General features: G+C 36.3%; 1 protein-coding gene across 1 annotated transcript; it reads left to right on the top strand.

Annotated features, from left to right (window-relative positions):
* The first annotated feature begins 886 nt into the window (after positions 1-886).
* LOC121971996 (ferrochelatase-2, chloroplastic-like) lies at positions 887-22,404 on the top strand. Its single transcript, XM_042523562.1, has 11 exons — positions 887-1,059; positions 1,309-1,417; positions 4,168-4,492; positions 5,359-5,502; positions 8,756-8,857; positions 9,968-10,071; positions 10,146-10,272; positions 20,406-20,558; positions 20,769-20,869; positions 21,001-21,202; positions 22,028-22,404. Exons 1-11 carry the CDS (start codon positions 1,011-1,013, stop codon positions 22,253-22,255), a joined length of 1,644 nt encoding a protein of 547 aa, XP_042379496.1. The 5' UTR covers positions 887-1,010; the 3' UTR covers positions 22,256-22,404.
* Positions 22,405-22,408: the final 4 nt, after the last annotated feature.

Genomic DNA, 22,408 nt, shown 5'->3' with positions numbered 1-22,408 from the left:
ATATAATATTGATTGAAAAAAAATGATAATCCTAGTTAGTCTCATTGATTATTTCTGGAGTGGTCGGTTTGGTCTTACAAAATTTTCCACTAGTCATTAGGATAAATCGGGAAGCGTACGCGGCGGTCAACTCAGGAGTCCAGTATTTTTTGATTATGCTCCCCATTTGGAGAAATTTTTTTTATAGATATGTCATAGTTAGAGTTCAAATTGTGAATGTCTGAGTGATAATCTGGATTGAACAAGAAGCTATGAATGGTATATGTTATAATATAGTGTTGATAAGAATTAAAATGTTAATATCATAGTAATTATGAATCATATATGTTATAATATAGTATTTTCTTGACAATTTGAATAAAAACGGTCGTCTTTTAATTTTTGTTTATATATATATATATATATAGAAATGTTAGCCTGCGGTGCTGATGCTGCGGCATCGGTGCGGTTTAGTCCACGTATATTCCTGATCGGTCTGTGGACCGATCAGGGAACCTCCTGATCGGTCAGGGAACCTCCTCCAGACCGATCAGGAAGACAACCACACTAAAACCGCAAGAAATACACCGCAGACTAACATTCCTCTCTATATATATATATATATATATATATATATATATATATATATATATATATATATATATATATATATATATATATATATATATATATATCCTATTCTCTTTTCTTCTCTCCTTTCCTTTCTTTCCAATTCAGCGGTATGGTAATTTCCACAAATTTGCCTCCGGCCTCTGCCAACATCTGGCCGTCCGCGCCGAAGATGGATGAAACTAGCGGCCAGGATTCACTTTCTCTTTGGACTCATTGTCGGAAAAGCAACACCAACCATTGCGGATTAAAATTGAAAATCAATTATAGTTAATTTTCTTTTCTCCACAAAAAATCTCGACGCCCATCCGCCGCTGCTGCTTCACCTTTGGGTTTCTCGTCTTCGCTCGCGGATCCCTCAGTTTCCGCCGGAGGAGGAGGGCGAATCACATCCTTTCGGCATGGGAATAGAGATCCTGGCGCTTTCCCTCCCTTCTCCCGCTTCCCAATGTTAGATCAGACCCTTCTTAGTCTTCGCGGATGATTTTTTGTCCTTTTTTTTTGTTTTACTTTTCTGGTGTTTTATGTAATCTCTTGACGTTTTTTTTACATTCTATGGTTGAAGATAGCTACCTGTATCTAGCTAGGATGGACTTGCAATGATGATTTTTTTTCCCCTGGCGTTAATGGAGATGAATCTCCTGCCGTATTTACTCTGATGTTGTTGTTTTTTCATTTATTTTGTGTATTCTCCTCCAGGGGAGCGATTGTCATCATCTCATCAAGCCAGCACTCGGGGCTTCTTGGAGATGACGGGCCTGCACCTTGGTTCTTCAGCTCTGTCTCAGACAGTGTCGTCGCCGAAAAAGTACTCCTCATCCTCGGACTGTAATTTGGAACCTCTTCTTTAGGCTACTTTTCAGTATGTTTTATTATGTTGTGAAGCAAAATACGCGGGCTTTGTTATTTGACAATTAGCAGTAATAATTATACCTGACTACTATCTTCCTTTTTTTTCATACCATAATATTGATGTATTTCACCACTCACTGCATTATGTTAAAACTTCTTAATTTTAAATCTATGTATTCCAATGAAGTTACATACTCTTAGTTCCTTGTTGGAGATAATCAACTCATATATTACTATGTGAACATTTAGATAGTTCTGTAAGAACATTCATCCATGGATGGAAATACTATCTTGCCTTTCCATTATTCGAACATCATCTTTCTTATACTTCTGCAACTGTACTTCACTTAATGTAGGGATCGGTGAAGTTTAAAATCTCATATTCTCCTGGAGTATTAGTCTCTGATTGAAACACTTTCTTTGTCATGTTGTGCTGACATGAAATCCATCAACACGTTAGAGTTCTTGTTATGATGGATTCAAACAAGTTTTAATCCTCATCAATTGACTTGCTTACTTCCAAACATAAGTAAATAGTAATTAAAAAGTTATTTAAAATAAAATTTTAGAGCAATAAGTTATAAAATATTACAAGATCTCTATGATTGATCACACCTTACTAATATCAAAATGAGAATCATGCGTTAGATAATAAAAAGGTTTAGAATATTATTCCATTGTTGGAGTTTTGATATTTGTCTGAAACAATACAATTTGAACACCATATCGTGTAAATACTCGACACGCTTCTGCATGCATTGAAGTGTGCCAAATGAATTATACTATAATTTTTTATTTAGTTTATTTACTTTTAAAAATTAAATAACTACAATTAAATAGTCAATTGAATTTAAATTTTGTTGTACTATACCATATTGATGCTCACCGTTCTTCAACACTTGTTAATACCTTATCCATTTAATCCTCATTCCCTTAAATTCTCTACTTTTATTAAGACTTTATTAATTAGATAAATTCATTTAATTTGTACACCTATCTTATTTACTTATCTTATTTACTTCCACTTATCTTATTTACTTCTTAAAATTAAGGCTAAGAAATTACATAATCAATAGCATTAAATCTTGGAAAAAATAACAATAATAACTTAAATTCATCTTGCTGTGTGTTGAAGCATGTCAGCCGTTGGCATGACATGATACTTATTTGCACCTTTTGATTGTGCTCTGCAGTGTATCACTAGATTTCAAATCATGACACCAATTTATATATATATGTACATATATTTTTAAAATAAGTGCGATCGTTGTTGGTTCAATAACTTGACTCATGCCCATATTCTACAAGAGGAAGACTAGATGGGTTTCCGCAATGGGAAGATTACCTCAAACTTTGGATGGGGTCTTTGTGAGAGAAGATCTAGTTTGTCACCTGCCGCAGGAGGGAATAATGGATTTCTTGGCACCATATGTGAAAACTTCTCGGAGTGGCCCTTGTAGGTGCTGGAAGGCATGGAGCTTGCGTCTGGTAGGTTCTGCAGGAGGTACTAGTGCAGGGTGCATCGGAGCAGAGGAGGTGTGTTGAAGATGGAGGTTTCAATGGTCCAACAAATCTGGAGTGCAACACAGGTGGTTTTTGTGTAGGTTTGGTGATTCCTTTGTTGGATCTGCTGTAGAATGGTGTCTGACACAAGTGGTAGGAACGATGGGTAGTGGTATTGTAGCAGGATATGTGCATGGGACCTCTTTAAGGTTTGACAAACTCTCATGAGTTTGACTAGCAGTGAGTCAGTGAGGCTAAGGGAGATTAAGTGGAGAGGAAAGCATGGAATTTTGGTGGTAGGATGACAAAGGATTAGACTGAGGGATCTTCTGTGTTTCTGCGGGAGGTGGTAGGAGTTGCCTTCAAGGAAGTGTTTGAAGGGAATTAGTGATGGCAAGAGGTTTTGGACCACTTGCCTACAAAGAAACAAGTCTCCCTCTTTGTCGAGGTGCAGAGGCGAAAGTGAACTGTGGTTGGGGTTTGTTCCAGGGTGGTAGTTCAGTTTGCTTCTCATGAGAGGGATGGGTTGCAATAGAAGGGTGTACAGGAGGAGATATGTAGTGCTTGAAGGGAAAGCACAAACTTACTGAATTAGGAATTCAACTCTGATACTAATTAATTCAACACCAAAATCAAACTCTGAAAAAATAAATATTATAAAGAAGAAGAGGGGGATTGAAGTCTCCTTTAAAGCCCCAACCAACCCAAAATTGGAAATAAACCAAAAAAAGGAAAAAATCTAATAAACTAAAATACTTTAGGAAAGAAATAATATTATATGCAAAATGACTATATCAAACTCTCTAATCATGACAATTACCAGATAAAAACACCACCTTAGATATCTTACTCTCCTAGATAAAACACTCTTACCAAAATAAACTGTCTAAAACTCTTAAAAAATAAATTCTAATTCACATCAGGTGATCTCTGCATGGCTGTTCTGTTTTTTTTCCCCCTCTAAAAATGACCAATTTCAGTTGGTTAATGAATAATCCAAGGTTGCACTACTTTCACTAATGCAGCATTTTGATATGTCTTTGTTGTTCTGTTCTTTGTTATGCTTATGGTTCCCATCCTAGTTTAAGGATGCATATCTTTCTGGGTTTGGCTTGTTTGAGGTATTTTTAGTTAGCATAAACATATTGCTTTGTGTTAGTTCACTCAGATAGAATTGATATAATTAATCATTTCATGTAACAGGATTAAAGTGCCTGCCACATGCTCAATTCAGATGTTGAACCATTCTGGCTGCCACATGGAATCTCATACTAGTCTATGTTACACAAAGAAAAATACAGTTTCAAGAAACTGTTTATGGAAGCATGATTCATCATCATCCAATCATAGGCAATCATTCAAACTATGCTCATCTTCCTCGGAAGCATTGCTCACTTCTACATCTCAAACACCACAGGACAAACTTTTTCTGGGCAATGAAAGAGTAGGAGTCTTGTTACTCAATCTAGGTGGGCCAGAGACCCTCGATGATGTCCAACCATTCTTGTTTAATCTATTTGCTGACCCGGTATATCAAATTTCACTTTCTTTTTCCATCTTTGCAATGACATAAATTTACAGGCAAACGACACCTGAAAAATGCATTCATATGCTTGTGTTATCTTTAGAACATTCTACGAGTTGGCTAACTAATTACCCGAGAGCACATATGCCACCCTTGAAATCATGCAAGAAATCCTTTGGGGAAATGTTAGTTGCTATTCGCTGATGAATTCACCTTTCATGACATTGATTGTTACTTTGTTAAAGGAGGAATTCTTATTCTGTTGGACGCATGGTAAATGACTGATGGACCACGATTAATAAACTATTAACATACGAATATTTCTAGAGTCAACAGCAACTGACAATTTTTCCACTGTGTTTAGCCGATAGTTCTATAGCGGCAATAACTGCGACAGCAACTATTAATAGTACAATTTTATAGGGTTAATCAAAACACAAATAATATTTAGTTGAATAAGAGCTCCAAGATTCACAGCATGGTATATTTGAAATTTTTATCAGGCAGTTTTTTAATCTACAACGCCAATTTTAACTCTTTTGTCCTTATTGTAAATTGTAAGCTTTCAATTGGCATTGAAAACATCTCATCATAATTTTGTTGAATACTGACCAAAATTCTATTCTGAGACAGTGCATTACACTTGTTTTGCTTTAAGTTTGTTGACTTCACATTATATAAACACTGAGGCATGCCTTCACTATAAGTAGTTGGAAAGTGAGATTGTTTGCCAAAGCATTACCTACAACATGAAATCTGAGTTAGTTGGAAAGTGAGATTGTTTGCCAAAGTGTTGTCTACAACATGAAATCTGATAACTCTACTATTTAAATCCTGACAACTTACTTGGTGATATTTTTAATTTACAGGACATAATTCGGCTTCCTAGACTGTTCCGGTTTCTTCAAAAGCCATTGGCTCAATTTATCTCTGTTGTCAGAGCACCTAAAAGCAAAGAAGGTTATGCTTCTATTGGTGGTGGATCTCCACTCAGAGAGATAACTGATGCACAGGTAAGTTTCTAAGAATTGTTTTGGGAAAAAAACATGATAGTCTATTCCTCTATGGCAATCAAATTTTGCTTGAAAGTAATTTGCATTTTTAATATTTATCTTTTGATGGAATCTAATGTAGTACATTCTCATTTATGAAATTTCAATTTTTTTTACTGTTTTAAACTTCTAATATGTTGGTTTGCTATTAGTGAGATACATAATCATTTTGTTGTGCTCAGCAAACAAGCTCAACGCCTACAACAAATTCACATCCTTGCCTGTATAACATAAATTATTCACCATTAATTGGCTACCATCCTAGTGTATCACAAAGAAAATATATGATAATGGAATTGAGATCACTATGTTAATTTCATTGATCAAAGAGGGAGACCATGAATAAGTGAACACTCTAGACAAAGTTATCAATAGTGCACTAGGAAATTATAGCAGCCATAGAATGCATTGGATGGATAAAATCCATGTAGCTTAGCCAAACGATTGGGACTGACAAGGCTTCATGATGATTTTGTTATTTTATATATTTTTTTATTACCATATTCTGATCCTTAAGGCATACATTAAGTGAAATGAAATCGTCATTTTAGTCAATTGATCTTATTCCAATGCTTAAGGCAACTATTGAATGGATTGAAGTCCAGTGTTTGAAATGTCATTTCGTGCCGCCCGACACGGACGGCTTTTACCGTTCCGCCGGGCGGCCGAAACCGGCACGGGAGGTGTCCCCGTCTCGGCGGCATCGGAGGAGACGCGAAGGCGTCATGTGCAACGCCTTCAGCGCCGAAGGCGTCGTGCGCGACGGCTTCTGCGGCGCCGGAAGCCCCTCGCGGGATCGCCCGCGGTCATCGCAGCGCGATCTCGCGTTCTGCCGCAGCGATTTTTTTTTATCTTCTGTTTTTAATAATTTTTTATTTTATTTAATTAATTTATAGAATTCCCAAGGATGTGTGGAGGATGTGTGATAGTTCGAAGAAGCTTTTATAAACCCTAATTAAATTATCCTAATAAAATATCTAAAAAATATATTTAAAATTAAAATAAATTAAATAAATTTTATTAATTAATATTCTGAAAAAATAATATTTTAAATTTCATTTAAAAATTTTAAAAAATATATAATAATTCTTATTTATATTCTAATATTTTTTTTATTATTTTAAATTTCATTTAAATTTTTAAAAAAATTTAAAAAATTCTAATAAATTATATTTATATTCTGATTTTTTTTTTAAAATTTTTTTACTTGATATTTTTTACTATTTAAAATATATATTATTTAATTAATAAGTAATTAAATGAATAAATAGTTAATTAATATTATTATTATTATTATAGATACTTCTATTTTAATTTGAATTATTAATATATCAATTCTATTTAAATAAATTTTTTTAATTATTTTTTCTAACAATATTAAATTATTCAATAATTGAGAACCTATAATAAATCAATATACAACTTATTTTTATATACATAATAAACATATTTATCTTATAATTACTATAGATAAATAACAAATGCCGAAACTGTATCAGCACGGTACGATATGATACCAAAACCGTATCGTTCCGGTCTGAGACCGAAACCTCGGCACGGGTCGAAATTTTAAACCTTGGATTGAACAAGCTACTTTGATTTAATAAATTATAACATAATGCTTCTAAAAGACTAATAGTTTTTGTTGAGTAAATCTCTAAAGTATTTACCTTTTTTGGGGTAGAAAATGGCGACAAAAGTGACCAGTAACAGTTTTATGTGTATAGATTAAGGTAGGAGATTTGAGCCCAAAATTGTTCCAGATCCCTTACTGAAAAGCTAGTATCTCTTTTCCTTTAGTTTACTTCATCAATCAGTTTATTGAACTTTCATGCATTCTGTTTTTCTTTTGTTTTTAATGATTATTTAGAAAAATATGATGGGTGAAAAAGTATAAAATCTCTGGAATAAGCATGTCAAAAATGTTATTCCCATAATAAAAATTAGTGCCAAACTGTCGTATGAAATGAATAGTGACAGTTTTGATCTTCCTGTGTCATAAAGTTTTATGACCCATAATAAAATTAGTGCCAAATTGTTATAAAATCTCAAGTCCCAAGTAGCTGGCATATGACCTGAATAATGAGAGATGATAAATAGTGCATCTTATCTATCACATGCCATATCTGACATTGACAATATGCATTTTACATCAAATCTGATACAGCAGCAAACAATTTTGCATCAATTCCATGTGACAAAACATGACCTTTTTGGATGATACTCTAGAATTCATGTTTTGTCTAGGTTTTGGGCACCTCATTATCTAAAAGTTTTTATGCATTGGTATCTGATTTATAGGCAGAAATGTAAACTTGTACGAGTGTTTGTTGTCCAGCTTTAGTGGAGTAGATGAAGAGTTTTAGGATCAAAGGCTTCAACATATGCCCTTATGCTCAAGATTGAGGTCATGTTAAAGCACGGCTGAGCACATTCTATCCCAAAATGATTAGCTACTTGAGAGAGGGCGCCTCCTTAAAATGGGCACTCTCAATCACCAAGCATGCCTTCACTTGGCTATGTGGGATGGAGTGTGGAGAACCGAGTTCGACATCCTGCATTTTCACATGGCACACTCTCACCTTTTATGTGGTTTACAAGGAGATTTTGAACAAAAAAATAGAGAGGTACGGAACTGCAAGAGCAGATTCATAGTATGCCATGTTCTATGGCATATATATTTGCGTAGGTTAGTTCTTTGATCTGATTTGATTACTCTGGTATCAGTCAAAAGAATACTCCATAAGAATTTAGCCTATCTTGAGGGCATTTTATATACTTGCTGATAAATAACTCAAACTTTCATGTTTGATGATGCTCACTGTTCAGCGAGGGTGACTTGCATCACATTGTGATTCATTATTGTTCCGACATAAGTAGTGAGGCCAAAGAGGTGTTGGACTGGTGTTGCAAAGTTTCTTGTAAACTGAAGCTTTCCAAATTGGGCCTTTTTTTATTTTTCAAATCGGCTGAAAGTATTATAATCTGACCTTTCATATTCCTAGTTTTGTATATAAATCATTATGTTTTCCTGTTTTTAATTTATTTTTCTTTATATTACAAAGAGGTAAATTAAGGATGTACCTATAAATTATGTTCAGTAGTTGATGCCTACTGCAACCCTTCAAATTTACTGTCTAAAATATTTACAAATTTCTGTTGTCAACTACTACAGGACTAATATAATTGATTGTTTTTTATGTGAATAATAAAGGCACAAGCATTGAGAAAGGCATTGTGTGACAAGAATGTTCCTGCTAAGGTTTATGTAGGAATGCGTTATTGGCATCCATTTACTGAAGAAGCTATTGAACAGGTCAGAAATAATCCATTTCTAGATAAGAATTGAATGGCACAATAGAACGATATCAATCATCAATTGATACATTTTTATAATGGAGCTAGAATGGTTGGAACCACAGCATCCTATTCTTGTAGATTGAATGGTTTTATGGAACTATATGTATATATCATATGGCCATATAGAGACTACTTATGATTGGCTTGCTTGGGAAGATATTATAGATCAACTGTGCATTCTATAAGTTTGACTGAGTGGCTACCATTGCATCTGGATCACTATGCACTGCCTAAATGCCTACTTTAATACGTTTATTAGTTTTTACAATTCAATTGGAGACGTGGGAGTTTCTGTCCGTGATATAATCATTTAGAGCTAATAAACAGAACAGAAAAGTCTTATGTATGATTTACAAAGAATTGTATGGCTTTTGCTAAAAGTTGACAATGAGCAAGCTTTCCTTTTCTAGTTTCTTTTAGTTTTCATTCTGGTTTCTTTCTTGGACAACTGATAGAAATAACAGTTTGGATGACACTTTTTTAACCGTGAGGTAAACCTGGATGCATTTAAGTGGTAGTGTTCTAAGGGAAGTTATTTTCCCATGAAGGTTTTGTTGGCTCAATGCACATTAAATCTAATTTTCCTGGACTGTGACTTCAAATTTACACTTTGCAACTATCCTTTTGTTGAAGTGAATTATGTCTGACTTTAGAAATCTTGGTGTTATGATGAGTGAAAAAATGCAAATGGTTGCATTAGACCACCAAAGGTGATCCTGAGCCAAGATGAAAAATGTTGTTCCTAACTCCATGAATCTTAAGTGTTGACGAAATGATGAGTGGATAAGGACTTTCTTTATTGTTTATTGCCCATTATGTTTTTTTGTTTATTCTCGAATCTATTGCTCTACATATACAGTAACTTAGGTTTACTTATCCTGAACTATTAGATCTGCGATTCAGTTTCTAATTATCTTGTAGTTTGTAAATTTTTGAAAACTTTCACCACAATATTTTCCAAAGAAAATTTTGAGCGAAAATTTATTTCCACTAATCTGGATCTTGTATGGTTGATTATGCGCTACTTATCAATAGGTAAATGTTTAATTCTTTTTTTTTCTGGCAGATTAAGATGGATGGGATCACAAAACTTGTTGTGCTTCCTCTATATCCTCAATTCTCGATCTCAACTAGTGGTTCAAGTCTTCGTCTATTGGAATGTATATTCAGGTTGAGTCCTAAATATGGCCCCATAGTCCATGTTTCTTCTGAATCAATCTGTGATATCAATTTATGGTGTCTAGGGAGGATCAATATTTGGTTAATATGCAACATACTGTTATACCTTCTTGGTATCAGCGAGAAGGATATATCAAGGCAATGGCTGATTTAATTGAAAGAGAATTGCAGAAATTTGAATCACCCATGAAGGTATGGATTGAATTTTACCGAAATGTATATTCTCTTTAGATAAGGACCATATCACATCTGTTCATCCAAGCTAAACCAGTCTCTAGTTTTATAATCTGAATCATGCCTAAGTTAATACTGATTTTATTGAACTGGATTTCCAAATTGAAAAATGAGAAGCATCTTAGTGTTGCTAGGTTTACATGCACTGCTGTATGTTGTTATTTGTGGGTTTATGTTGCTTATAATTATATGCAACAATAGGGCTTTAAACAAGCCAAGCTGAACCAAACTTTGTGGTGTTCAAATTTATTAGATAAGGTAACTGACCCAGGCAAGTCAACCTAAAATAAATGTTGCTTCTAAAACAATTGTTCATGCTTAGCTTGTTTTTTTTTTTTTGAGCTTGAGCTTGAGCTTGAATTTGGCTTGAGTTTGGTTTGTTTAGATTATTGAGCTCTTAATCTGAATTTGTTTGAAACTTTTTCATTCTTAAGTTTGTTTGGTTGGTTAATGAGGTTGATATTACAAATTTGTTTGTTTGTTTTGAGAGCTTCTTTATTTATTTACAAGTTTGGTAAAAGATTTATTGATGAACATAGTTCACAAGTTTTGTTCATGGATATTGTTTATGAACATTATTCCTGAACAGTTCACCATCTTTATTCATGAACATTAATATTTAAGCTTGTTCATTTAGTTTAATGAAACTTATTCATTTAATTGACCTTGTGTATATTGGATGAGCATGAGCAAGTTCTTACTAAGTTGAACATCAAATTTGTTCACGAATGCTTAGTTCATTTAAAGCCCTATGCAACACACCTTGCATTGGCTGATGGATTGTTAGGATGATTAATTAATATGTCAAGTGTAGATGTAATTATTTTTTATATTGAATTCTTTGGTTAATTGATTTGATGTATTACGTAGATGTAAACTTATATTTTGACACATGGTGGTATGTATTATTGTCGAAAACTAGTATTTGTTAAAAAAATATGGAGCCTCATCTGCATTATTCGGTTGTTTGACTGTAATCTGAATATAGTTTTTCTTTTTTTCCAAAACCTCATTAGGGAGTCTTGAAATTTGGACCATTGTTGTGAGTTTATGTAGTTCATGTAGGGAGATCACAGTGTGAAGCAGATGAAGATATTTGGAAGGGAGGGGTCTCCTATATACTGTAACATACTATGGTTTCCTAGCTGAAGAAAAAGTGAAGAGATAATAAAGTATGAATTAGGCCCAGGATCTATGACTGGTATCTATTTGAGAGCGGAGAAATTTTATTGAATAGAAACTTAAAATGTTGCAACATATATAAATCCTAACATAATAAAAAAATAGCCTAATAATTCATGTAGCACTGTTTGTTGTAATAGCAAATCCAACTGTTGCAATGATAGTTTGTAGAATCCTTTTATTCAAGTAATCGCACCATTACTATAAAATGCAGCAGTATGTTGCCAAATTTAAACTTTCAATGTTAATGCTCATGTAATAAGCTAAGTTATGAAATGATAGACAGCTAGTGGCCTTTTAATGTATTGTGTTTAATATGTCAGTATTGCTAAAATGGCAGCCTGGTGCATAAAGTTTCCACCAATGTGGGATCTTTGGAAGGATTTATTGCTTATCTTGCTTTGCAAGAGGCTATTTCTGAGATTCGAATCCATGACCTCTAGGTCACACGGCAACAACTTTACCGTTTTGTCAAGGCTCCCCTCAATATATTAGTATTGTTATAAATAACTAATTCTTTGTCAAGAAAAACATAGGAATTTTCATTTGCGGCAAGAGGTCATACGTTGACCCTGAGGGCCCCCACACGGCAGGGCCACAACCATATATAGAGAGGTAAATCAGGAAATCGAAGCAGGCCCCCATATGGGAGGATATTGTCACATGGTGTTTACCAAGATTCGACCCTTGCTCACCGCAATAATTCTATCGACCAACTCGACTATGCCTTAGGGGCTAGTAATTTCCATTCCAAATCAAGCACAATAATAGTTTGATTAAAGCACATGTCTAATTCAAGCATTTAATATTTCACTAATGAGGGAAATAGAAAGCTTTAAAGTTTCATTCAATGCTATCGTTTTGGTTCTCGACATTAATGAGATGGTTATTAGGACCCTTGGCGCCCGGCTAGAGGGGGGCGGGGGTGAATAACCCCTATACAAAAATAAAACAAAAAAATCTTTCTCGGACTTATAACTTAATTAAAACACTTGCATAAACATAGAAATAATAATGAACTAAAAAGACGAGACTCAACAGATTTACTTGGTTACAACCGGGGAGGTTGTTAATCCAAAACAGATGAAAAAGCGCACTAAAAATCTCCTTTGGATGGAGAAGCCTCTTACAACATTTAAAACTCATAAAACAAAGCTAAACTCAGACAAACTCAAGCACAAGTGTTGTTACTCTGTAATTCTTATTGTTGTTAGCTTCTGGTAGCAGGGTTGCTTATATAGCTTGCTCGGGGAGCCTGGAAGGGTTCCAGGCGTCTGGAATGGGATAGAATTCTATCCCGACGCAACGGTACACGTCACGTCAACTTTGGATAAAAACTAGGTTCTGAGCGCTCGGAATGGTTCCGGGCGCCCCGGATCGGTCCGGGCGCCCTGGATCGGTCCGGGCGCCCCGAGCACTAGAAATCAGCTTTTGCTGATTTTTGGTCCCGGTCTCTTACTCTGGTTTCACTCGCATCGGTCCGGGTCTTTCGCTCCGGTTCCGCTCGCTTGGGTGATTTCGGCCATCCGAAATAGAGCTCATCCAAACTCAACTTCCGGCCTTCTCGAGCAAACTTTCGCTTCGGCTTTTCGTCCCTTGGAATCGCTGCTTGCTTCCTTCTCGCCCGCCAGCGTACTCTTCCACAGCTTTTCGTCCCTCGGACAGCTGCGTCTTTTGCTCTTCGAGCAATCTTTTGCTCCGGCTTCTCATCTCTCGGAAACACCGCACGCTCCCTTTTCGTCCGCTGGTGTACTCTTCCGTAGCACCTCGTCCCTCAGACGCATCGAGCTCGTCGATTCTCTCCCGTGCCGTTCTTCTGGCTAGCTGCGTCTTTCGCTCGACTTCCTGTGCTCCTAAGTTCTTGCACACTTAGACACATGGTTAAACACAACAGGACCTAACTTAACTTGTTTGATCACATCAAAACTACCTTGGGGTACCAACAATCTTCCCCTTTTTGATGTGAGCAACCCAAGTTAAGTTAGGGTAAACCAACATACAACAACAACAACCAAGCCTTTTCCCACTAGGTGGGGTCGGCTGTATGAATCCTTTTATGCCATTGAGCTCTATCTCCTATTATATCATCATCTATATTTAAATAAATTTTATCTTGTTTTATTGTTGCTAACCAAGTCTTTTTTGGTCTTCCTCTTCCTCGTTTGATATGCATGTTTATCATAGTTTCACATCGCCTAACTGGAGCATTTATTGGTCGTCTAAGTACATGTCCGTACCATCTTAAACGTGTTTCTCGGAGTTTGTCCTCAATAGATGCAACTCCGACTTTCTCTCTAATGCTCTCATTCCTTATTTTGTCCATCTTCGTATGTCCACACATCCACCTTAACATCCTCATCTCTGCAACTCCATATAACATAGCAGGTCTAACAGCGATTTTATAGACTTACCTTTAAGTTTAAGAGGTACTTTACGATCACATAAAACACCGACGCTCCCCTCCATTTCACCCATCCTGCTTGTATTCTATGTAAGACGCTCTCTCAATCCCTCCATCATTTTGTAAAATGATCCTAAATATTTAAATCTCTCGGTTCCGTGAACTCGTCCTCTCCTATCTTAACAATTGTTTCATTACTTAATATTGCTAAACTTAAATTCCATATATTCTCTTTAATCTACTAAGCTTAAAACCTTTCCTTCTAGTATTTCCTCCAAGATTCTAGCTTAGCATTTACTCCTTCACTTCTCATCTACCAAAATAATATCATCTGAAACAAGAAAGTACATCAGTTTTTCAATGCTGAGTTCAATCATAATTAGTGTAAAAGATAGGGACTTAAAGGCTGATCCTTGATGCAACTCTATCTTTATTGGAAATGCTTGAGTTACTCCTGAAGTCTTTACTCGTCGTTACATCCTCATACATATCCTTAATTAGTTCATATATATTACGCTAACACCTCTCTTTTAAAATTCTCCATATAATTTCTCTTGGGACTCTATCATGCTTTTTCTAAGTCAATGAATACCATGTGTAGATCTTGTTTTTGCTCCCGATATTTTTCAATTAATTGTCTAAGGAGATGTATAGCTTCATTGTCGACCTTCCATAAATGAATTGATTTTCATCATCGTGGTCTCCTTCCTTAATCTTTTTCTATTACTTTTTCCCAAAGTTTCATAGTATGACTCATTAGTTTAATACCTCTATAGTTTGCACAATTTTGTATGTCTCCCTTGTTCTTATATAAGGGAACTAGAGTACTTATCCTCCATTGATCAGACATTCTTTTCGTTTTCAATATCATGTTAAATAATTTTGTAAGCCATTCAATACCTTGTTTCCCTAAGCACTTCCATACCTCTATCGGAATATCATCTGGTCCAACGGCTTTTCCATTGTCGCCATTAAAGTTCATCATGATCGGAGTTTGAATTAAAATTAAAATTTCTATGCTCATTTGACCTAATTAAATTACCTAAGTTAAGTTGGTCACCTAAACCTTCATTAAAAAGTTGATGAAAATACCTCTTCTACCGCCCTTTTATTTCTCCATCATTTACTAATACCCTATTACATTCATCTTTAATACATTTTATTTGGCTAAAATCTCTTGTTTTCCTTTCTCTCACTTTAGCTATTCTATAAATGTCTCTTTCTCCTTTTTTTGTATCCAATTTTCGATATAACCGTTCCAAAGTTTCATTTTTTGCTTCACTCACTACTTTTTTAGCTTCTTTTTTGGCTATTGTATATTTTTTTAAGTTTTCCTCGTTCTTACAAATATATAATTCCTTATAAGCTATTCGTTTTTCCTTCACTTTCTCTTGTACTTTCTCATTCCACCACCAAGATTCTTTACTTAGTGGTGCATGTCCCTTTGACTCACCGAGTACACTCTTAGCTATTATTTTCAACTTTGATACCATCTTATCCCATGTTGTATTAGAGTTTTGTACTTCTACTTTCTCCTTAAATATATTTTGTTTTCCATCCTTTAACTTCCACCACTTAATTCTAGGAATTGTATATATTTTCTTTCTATTGATACTATATTTGAGGCGTATATCCAACACTACTACCCTATGTTGGGTAGTTAAGCTTTCTCCAGGGATGACTTTACAATCTTTACAAATCTTTCTATCCTTCTTCCTAACCATAAGAAAGTCAATTTGCGATTTATTATTCCCACTTTTGAATGTGACTAAGTGTTCTTCTTTTCTTAAAAAACGTATTAGCTAATATAAGGTCATATGCTATCGCAAAATCTAATATAGTTTTCCCTTTCTCATTTCTCATTCCATGCTCATAACCCTCATGTACTCTCTCATATTTCTCATTTTTCACTCCGACATGCTCATTTAGATCATCTCCTATTAAAATCATTTCATTTGATAAAATGTTTTGTAATATTTCATCTAAATCGTCCCAAAACCTTGATTTGATAACTTCATCTAATCCTACTTACAGTGAATATACATTAATTATGTTCATAATTTTTTTGCCACTATTATCTTAAGGGCTATAATTTTATCCCCTTTTTTAACTACTGCTACAACCTCATTCTTTAACGAACTATCTACAATAATATCTAATCCATTTCTTGCTTTACTCTTTCCTGTGTATCATAATTAACTTAAAACTGGAGTTTTCTATCAGTTATGCCTTCTCACTTACCCATTTTGTTTATTGTACATACAAAATACTAATTCTTCTTCTAATCATCATATCTACTACTTTTATTGATTTACCAGTAAGGGTTTCTATGTTTCATGTTCTATATTCCATGTTCTAAATCTTAAATTATTAGTTTTCCTATCATATTTGTTCTTATTTAACCTATGGTGTGAGAACTTTTGCCTATTTAACACTACACCCAAGTTCTCATGGAGATGTAGCGGTCCTTGCTGAAACGTTATAGTCGGACCTTGTAACGCGAACTCTTGCATATTTATCACTACACCCGAGTTCTGGAGATGTAGCGGTCCTTGCCGAGACGTTACAGTCGGACCCTGCAACGCGTTCCTTTCGGGGAACAACCTAGCATTAGCACAATAGTTTAATGGATTCATTCATTAAATATTTGCCATAGTTTGACGCTGGCTGGCAACCTAACGCAACCCTCCTCCTTTATCCGGGTTTGGGACCGGCCATGACCGGTCATCATGGGCGGAGTTAGGGTAAACCAACATAAAGTAAAAGAAATAAATTTTGTAATAAGGCGCAAAAATTGAAAAAAGTTAATACCTCCCCCAAGACTTGATAGCTTGTTATTAACGCAAGTTCGAAGAAAGCCCCAATCTCTAATTCAGATGACGTTTCATTCCACGTAGCCTTTAGCGTCTTGTACTTGTTAGATTGGACAGGCTTCTTGTTCTTGCCCTTGTCTTTGTTCTTCAATTTAGGGCAGTTATCTTTTACGTTCCCTTCTTCATCACAGTGGTAGCATCCGATTCTTCTTCGTTTTCTACCTTGTAGATTATTAGATTTTTCAGATTTAAGCAATTTTTTAAATCGCCTTACCATCATTGTCGTTTCGTCATCATCGAAAGAGAATTCTGAATCTTGTTCGTCCATCTTTGCCTTAAAGGCAACGTTGTGCTTCGGCTCCTTCGAATCTGCACATCTTGTTTCATGGATTTCAAAAGTTGAAATAACTCTTCTAAGGTAACAGATTCTAAATCCTTAGAGATATAGTAGACATCTACTAATGATGCCCATTTTGTATTTTTAGGGAATGCATTAAGAGCATACCTTAACGAATCTCGGTTGCTTACCTTTTCTCCGAAATTCAAAAGTCCGGTGATGAGATCCTCGAGTGAAGATGTGCTATAGTTTCGTCTTCTTTTAATCGGACATTGCTGATCTGGTTGCGAAGTAAGTACCATCTCGTAAGTTTCGCCTCCGAGGTTCCTTCGTGAAGTTCCAGGAATTTTTCCTCTCCTTGACGAACTCGTAAGCTCCGATCCAATTGACTTCTTGTGGCGGTAGGACGCTATGAAACTCTGCTTTGCTGTTTGCCACGAAGTCGGCTTGTTCCTTCTTCGTCCATTGATACTTTTCCTTGCCCTTGGGTGCTTTAAAATCAAATTTCATTATTAACAATAAATCGAAGTCTGTTTTGAAAAATACCTCCATTCTCTTTTTCCAGTTCGCGAACTCCCCCTCGAACATTAGTGGGTAGATGCTTGGTCCGGCCATCTCGTGTGCTTCGTTTGACAGTTAGTCCTCCTGAAGCGTCCTGGCTTTGATGCCACTCGTCAGGACCTTGGCGGCCGGCTAGAGGGGGGTGAATAACCCCTGCACAAAAACAAAATAAAAGAACCTTTCTCGGACTTATAACTTAATTAAAACACTTGCATAATCATAGAAATAATAATGAACTAAAATGACGAAACTCCACAGATTTACTTGGTTACAACCGGGGAGGTTGTTAATCCAAGGTAGATGAAAAAACACACTAAAAATCTCCTTTGGACGGAGAAGTCTCTTACAGCATTCCAAGCTCACAAAACAAAGCTAAACTCAGACAAACTCGAGCACAAGTGTTGTTACTCTGTAATTCTTGTTATTGTTAGCTTCTGGGAGCAAGGCTGCTTATATAGCCTTGCTCGGGGCGCCTGGAATGAGATACAATTCTATCCCCGACGCAACGGTACATGCCACGTCAACTTTGGATGAAAACTGGGTTCCGGGCGCCCCGAGCATTAGAAATCAGCTTTTGCTAATTTTTGGTCCCGGTCTTCTACTCCGGTTTCGCTCGCATCGGTCCGGGTTTTCCGCTCTGGCTCCGCTCGCTTGGGTGATTTCGGCCATCCGAAATAGGGCTCACCCGAACCCAACTTCCGGCTTTCTTGAGCAAACTTTCGCTCTGGCTTCTCGTCCCTTGGAATCACTGCTTGCTTCCTTCTCGTCCGTCATTGTACTCTTCCACAGCTTTTCGTCCCTTGGATAGCTGTGTCATTTGCTCCCCGAACAATCTTCCGCTCCGGCTTCTCGTCCCTCGGAAACATCACACGCTCCCTTCTCGTCCGCCGGTGTACTCTTCCACAGCACCTCGTCTCTCAGACGCATCGAGCTCGTCGGCTCTCTCTCGTGCCATCCTTCTCGCTAGCTGCATCTTTCGCTCGACTTTCTGTGCTCCTAAGTTCCTGTACACTTAGACACATGATTAAACACAACAGGACCTAACTTAACTTGTTTGATCATATCAAAACTACCTTGGGATACTAGCAATGGTGCCTGTGTTAATGAGAAGAATAGCAAAGTTTTAAATCTCATATTGCGGGTCTCGGTGCCTTTTTGGAATGAGATGGTTTTAGTACCAACCGGCAAATCCTATGTGGCAATCTACTATTCAAGTACCAACTCGGCTATATCCGTGGGGGCACTAACCGACAAATCCTGTATTGATATGAAGTGGTACCATTTAACATTGAATTAGAGTAGGAAATGAGGAATAGGAAAAGAAGATCGATGGAGGAAACATGCGGCTTCTTACTACGGTATTGGGGCTAGGGTTCAACTTGGTTATACCCGTGGGGGCACTAACCGACAAACCCTGTATTGATATGAAGTGGTACTATTTAACACTGAACAAGAGGAGGAAATAAGGAGGAAGAGGAAAAGAAGAGGGAGGAAATGTGTGGCTTCTTGCTAGGGTATTGGTGCTAGGGTTGACAACCTTGGTGAATGATTCCACTGCCGACACTTTAGTTAGTGGGCATATTGGTGTTGGTAATTTTTGTACATGTTTCCATGCCACACTGTATTTAAATTTCTCAGCAAATAGGTTGTGATCAGCCAATAGCAATTTAAGATGGTACCAAAATTAGAGAGCCTATATTCCTATCGTTAGGGGTATCAAAAATGAATCTGACTGGACAACCCGACCCAAGTCTACTCGAAAAATATTAGATTTGGGTTGAGGGTTTTCAAGTTTGGTTCAGGTTTGGGTTAGGGTGTTTTCAGGTTGTATTAGGATTAGGTCGGGTTCGGATGACCCGGGTTGACCTAAATTTAGGATTTAGTGGATTTTTATAGGGTTAAATTAAATTTTATTTTGAAAATTAAGATGCTTTTATGGATATCAATACAAGGTTAGTATGATAATGATGTAGTCAGATAAAAGTGAAGAATTAGAGGGAATTAGCAAAAAAAAATATCGTTTTAAATTGGGTTATTCGGGTTCGGATTTAGGGTTTTCGGATTGTGTTTGGTTATGGTCAGGTTCAAGTTGAGGTTTTTTTGTAAAATCTTTACTTCAACCAGACCCGAACCCACCCAACCCACACACCCCTACCTATCGTTGCAATATATCCCAAGTCGAATCAGGTCACGTGTTCAGCTTGGACAATTTGATTTCCTTTTCCATGGCTGTAATGATGTTAAGACTATAAATGTATAGATTATTCTATTTCCCAAATTGCTCAATCTTTTGGGACGGATGATCTGCAATTAACATTTAGGAGTCATAAATGACTCATTAACAGTTTATATAGCTCAATGTATTTAGAATCCAAACTTGAATACCATACTCCAAAGCGAGTTTATACTTTATACATTGCATGTGATCAGAGTGTCACACAGTCCATGTGAAGTATGCAGGTGCATATGTAGTCATTTCTAAGAGAATAATTTATTTTACTTGTGTTCTGAAAGCATTTCAGTTTAATATTCCTTAATGTTATTAAATTTCATCTGTGTCTCCAAGACGAGCTTGATATTAAACTGAAAATATTGCACTAAAGTTCGTGCTCTTGGTGTATTATTAGATTTGTATCAAATGCTCATCTCTGTTAATCCACATTTCTATTTCTAGTGTTGAGCCCTCAATTTTGCTTTAAGAGCTTTTTTGTTTTTTCGCACCTTGAAGAATCCTTGAACTAAAAAATCTCACTGTTTTTGTTAAACTAATATCTTGCCTTGGAAAACTGGCTATTAGGTTATGCTATTTTTTAGTGCTCATGGTGTTCCACTTGCTTACGTGGAAGAGGCTGGAGACCCTTACAAAGCAGAGATGGAGGAGTGTGTGGATTTAATTATGGAAGAGCTGGAAAAACGTGGAATAACTAATGCTTTCACTCTTGCTTACCAGGTAAACAAGTTCATAGCTCATAAGATTAGAATGTTTACTAAGTGGTTGTTTATTTGGAACAAATTCTTTCCATGGCCTCTTTTTTTGTCTGTATAATACATTAGCTTGAGCATGCTTACCTTAGCACGTGTGCATACTCAATCCAATACAAGTTAATCTTCATGATTGTTTCATTGTCTTTCAATTAAGCTTCATTGAATGATTTAATAGAGTCGAGTTGGACCCGTGGAATGGTTGAAACCCTACACTGATGAAACGATAGTTGAGCTTGGGCAAAAAGGAGTAAAAAGTCTTCTAGCGGTTCCTATTAGGTACACTTGCATCTCCATATAATCTATTCATTCTTCATACCTCAAGAATTTGCTTATATGCAGATTATATATGTTCCAATTGACTTTTGAGCTACCATAAACTTGTTTAGTTCTTGTTATCCAATTTGTAGTTTTGTGAGTGAGCATATTGAAACACTAGAAGAAATTGATGTGGAATATAGAGAATTGGCTCTCAAGTCAGGCATTAAGAATTGGGGTCGTGTTCCTGCTTTAGGATGTGAGCCTACATTTATTTCAGATCTAGCTGATGCTGTTATTGAAAGTCTTCCATATGTAGGAGCTATGGCAGCTTCCAGTCTTGAGGCTCGACAGGTAACGATCAACAGTTTAATTTTATGCATAAGTTGAAGCTAAGAACTGTTCCTTTCTCTACTAGTTTCAAAGTGAAACACTAAAAATTTGCTATTTTACACCTTAATCTTCAAGCTCTGTCTATATGCATTGTTGGGTATTCTCATTCGTAGATAGGAGATAGGGAAGTTTTCCTTTCGGAGTAGTCTTCCCTGATTCAATGTGAAGCTCTTTTTTTGAGGGGTAAAAATACAAGGGAAAAAAAATTACAGGATGGAGTTCCAATTCTTGACGAAGGTCAATCTCATATTTATAGATATATTGTTACAATATTATTTCCATAGGTAACCTGATAAACTAGTGTACTACTCAAATTGAGTAGTAATGTGTCACTTAACGGCACCAATTCATGATCATGCATCTCCAAATATTGATACAGAATCTTCTGAGGCCTAACATCATACGACAGGGCATAGCTGCATTGCTTCTTATGGATTCTAAACCTTGTAGTTGGTAGAAAACCCATTTACACTGTAACATAGATTGATTCTCTCGCTGTAAGAATTACTAGCCTGTCCGTCACTCTCCATGTTAGAGATTTCCATAGTTTTCAATCCATGAATGGTAGGGGAGCTATGAGCTATCCCTTGGTTGAACAAAAGTGATGGGGGGAATAAGATCCACCTATTGTTCCATGAAGCAAACATTATCTTCCTTTGTTTGTGAGATATTAGAGTTTGATAGATAATTCAAGTTCTTAAAGCTCTTCTAAGCCATTGATACTCGATTTACATTGCATGTGCATCGTTGGTGGCTTAATCTTACTAAGCTCTGGGCAAAATGCAGTCACTTGTTCCGCTTGGGAGTGTGGAAGAGCTACTGGCAGCCTACGACTCTAAGCGTGCAGAGCTTCCTTCTCCAGTAGCAGTTTGGGAATGGGGTTGGACCCCAAGCGCCGAGACCTGGAACGGCAGAGCAGCCATGTTAGCTGTCCTCGCTCTGTTGGTACTGGAAATCACCACAGGGGAAGGGTTCTTGCACCAGTGGGGCATTCTTCCCAGATCCTTTAAATGAAAACTACTTTGCCTCCTTGAATCCTGGAGATTCAAGCAATAGAGTTGAAGATAAAAACCATCTAAATACAATTTTAACATTAATACGTCAGGAATTGTGTTTTTGTGTTTTGGTTCTGGAAAATAATGGCAATTTCAAGCTTCAACTCAGAAA

Source organism: Zingiber officinale, chromosome 4A (genome assembly GCF_018446385.1).
Source record: "Zingiber officinale cultivar Zhangliang chromosome 4A, Zo_v1.1, whole genome shotgun sequence".
NCBI lineage: Eukaryota > Viridiplantae > Streptophyta > Magnoliopsida > Zingiberales > Zingiberaceae > Zingiber > Zingiber officinale.
Note: the sequence above shows the minus strand (reverse complement) of the source record. Positions and strands in the feature narration are given on the sequence as shown.

Bases quoted from the DNA above. Each gene is read 5' to 3' on its own strand.
- LOC121971996 (XM_042523562.1), top strand. From the start codon at position 1,011: ATGGGAATAGAGATCCTGGCGCTTTCCCTCCCTTCTCCCGCTTCCCAA. The intron at 20,559-20,768 runs GTAAACAAGTTC...ATGATTTAATAG, and splicing joins CTTTCACTCTTGCTTACCAG to AGTCGAGTTGGACCCGTGGA. The intron at 21,203-22,027 runs GTAACGATCAAC...GGCAAAATGCAG, and splicing joins CCAGTCTTGAGGCTCGACAG to TCACTTGTTCCGCTTGGGAG.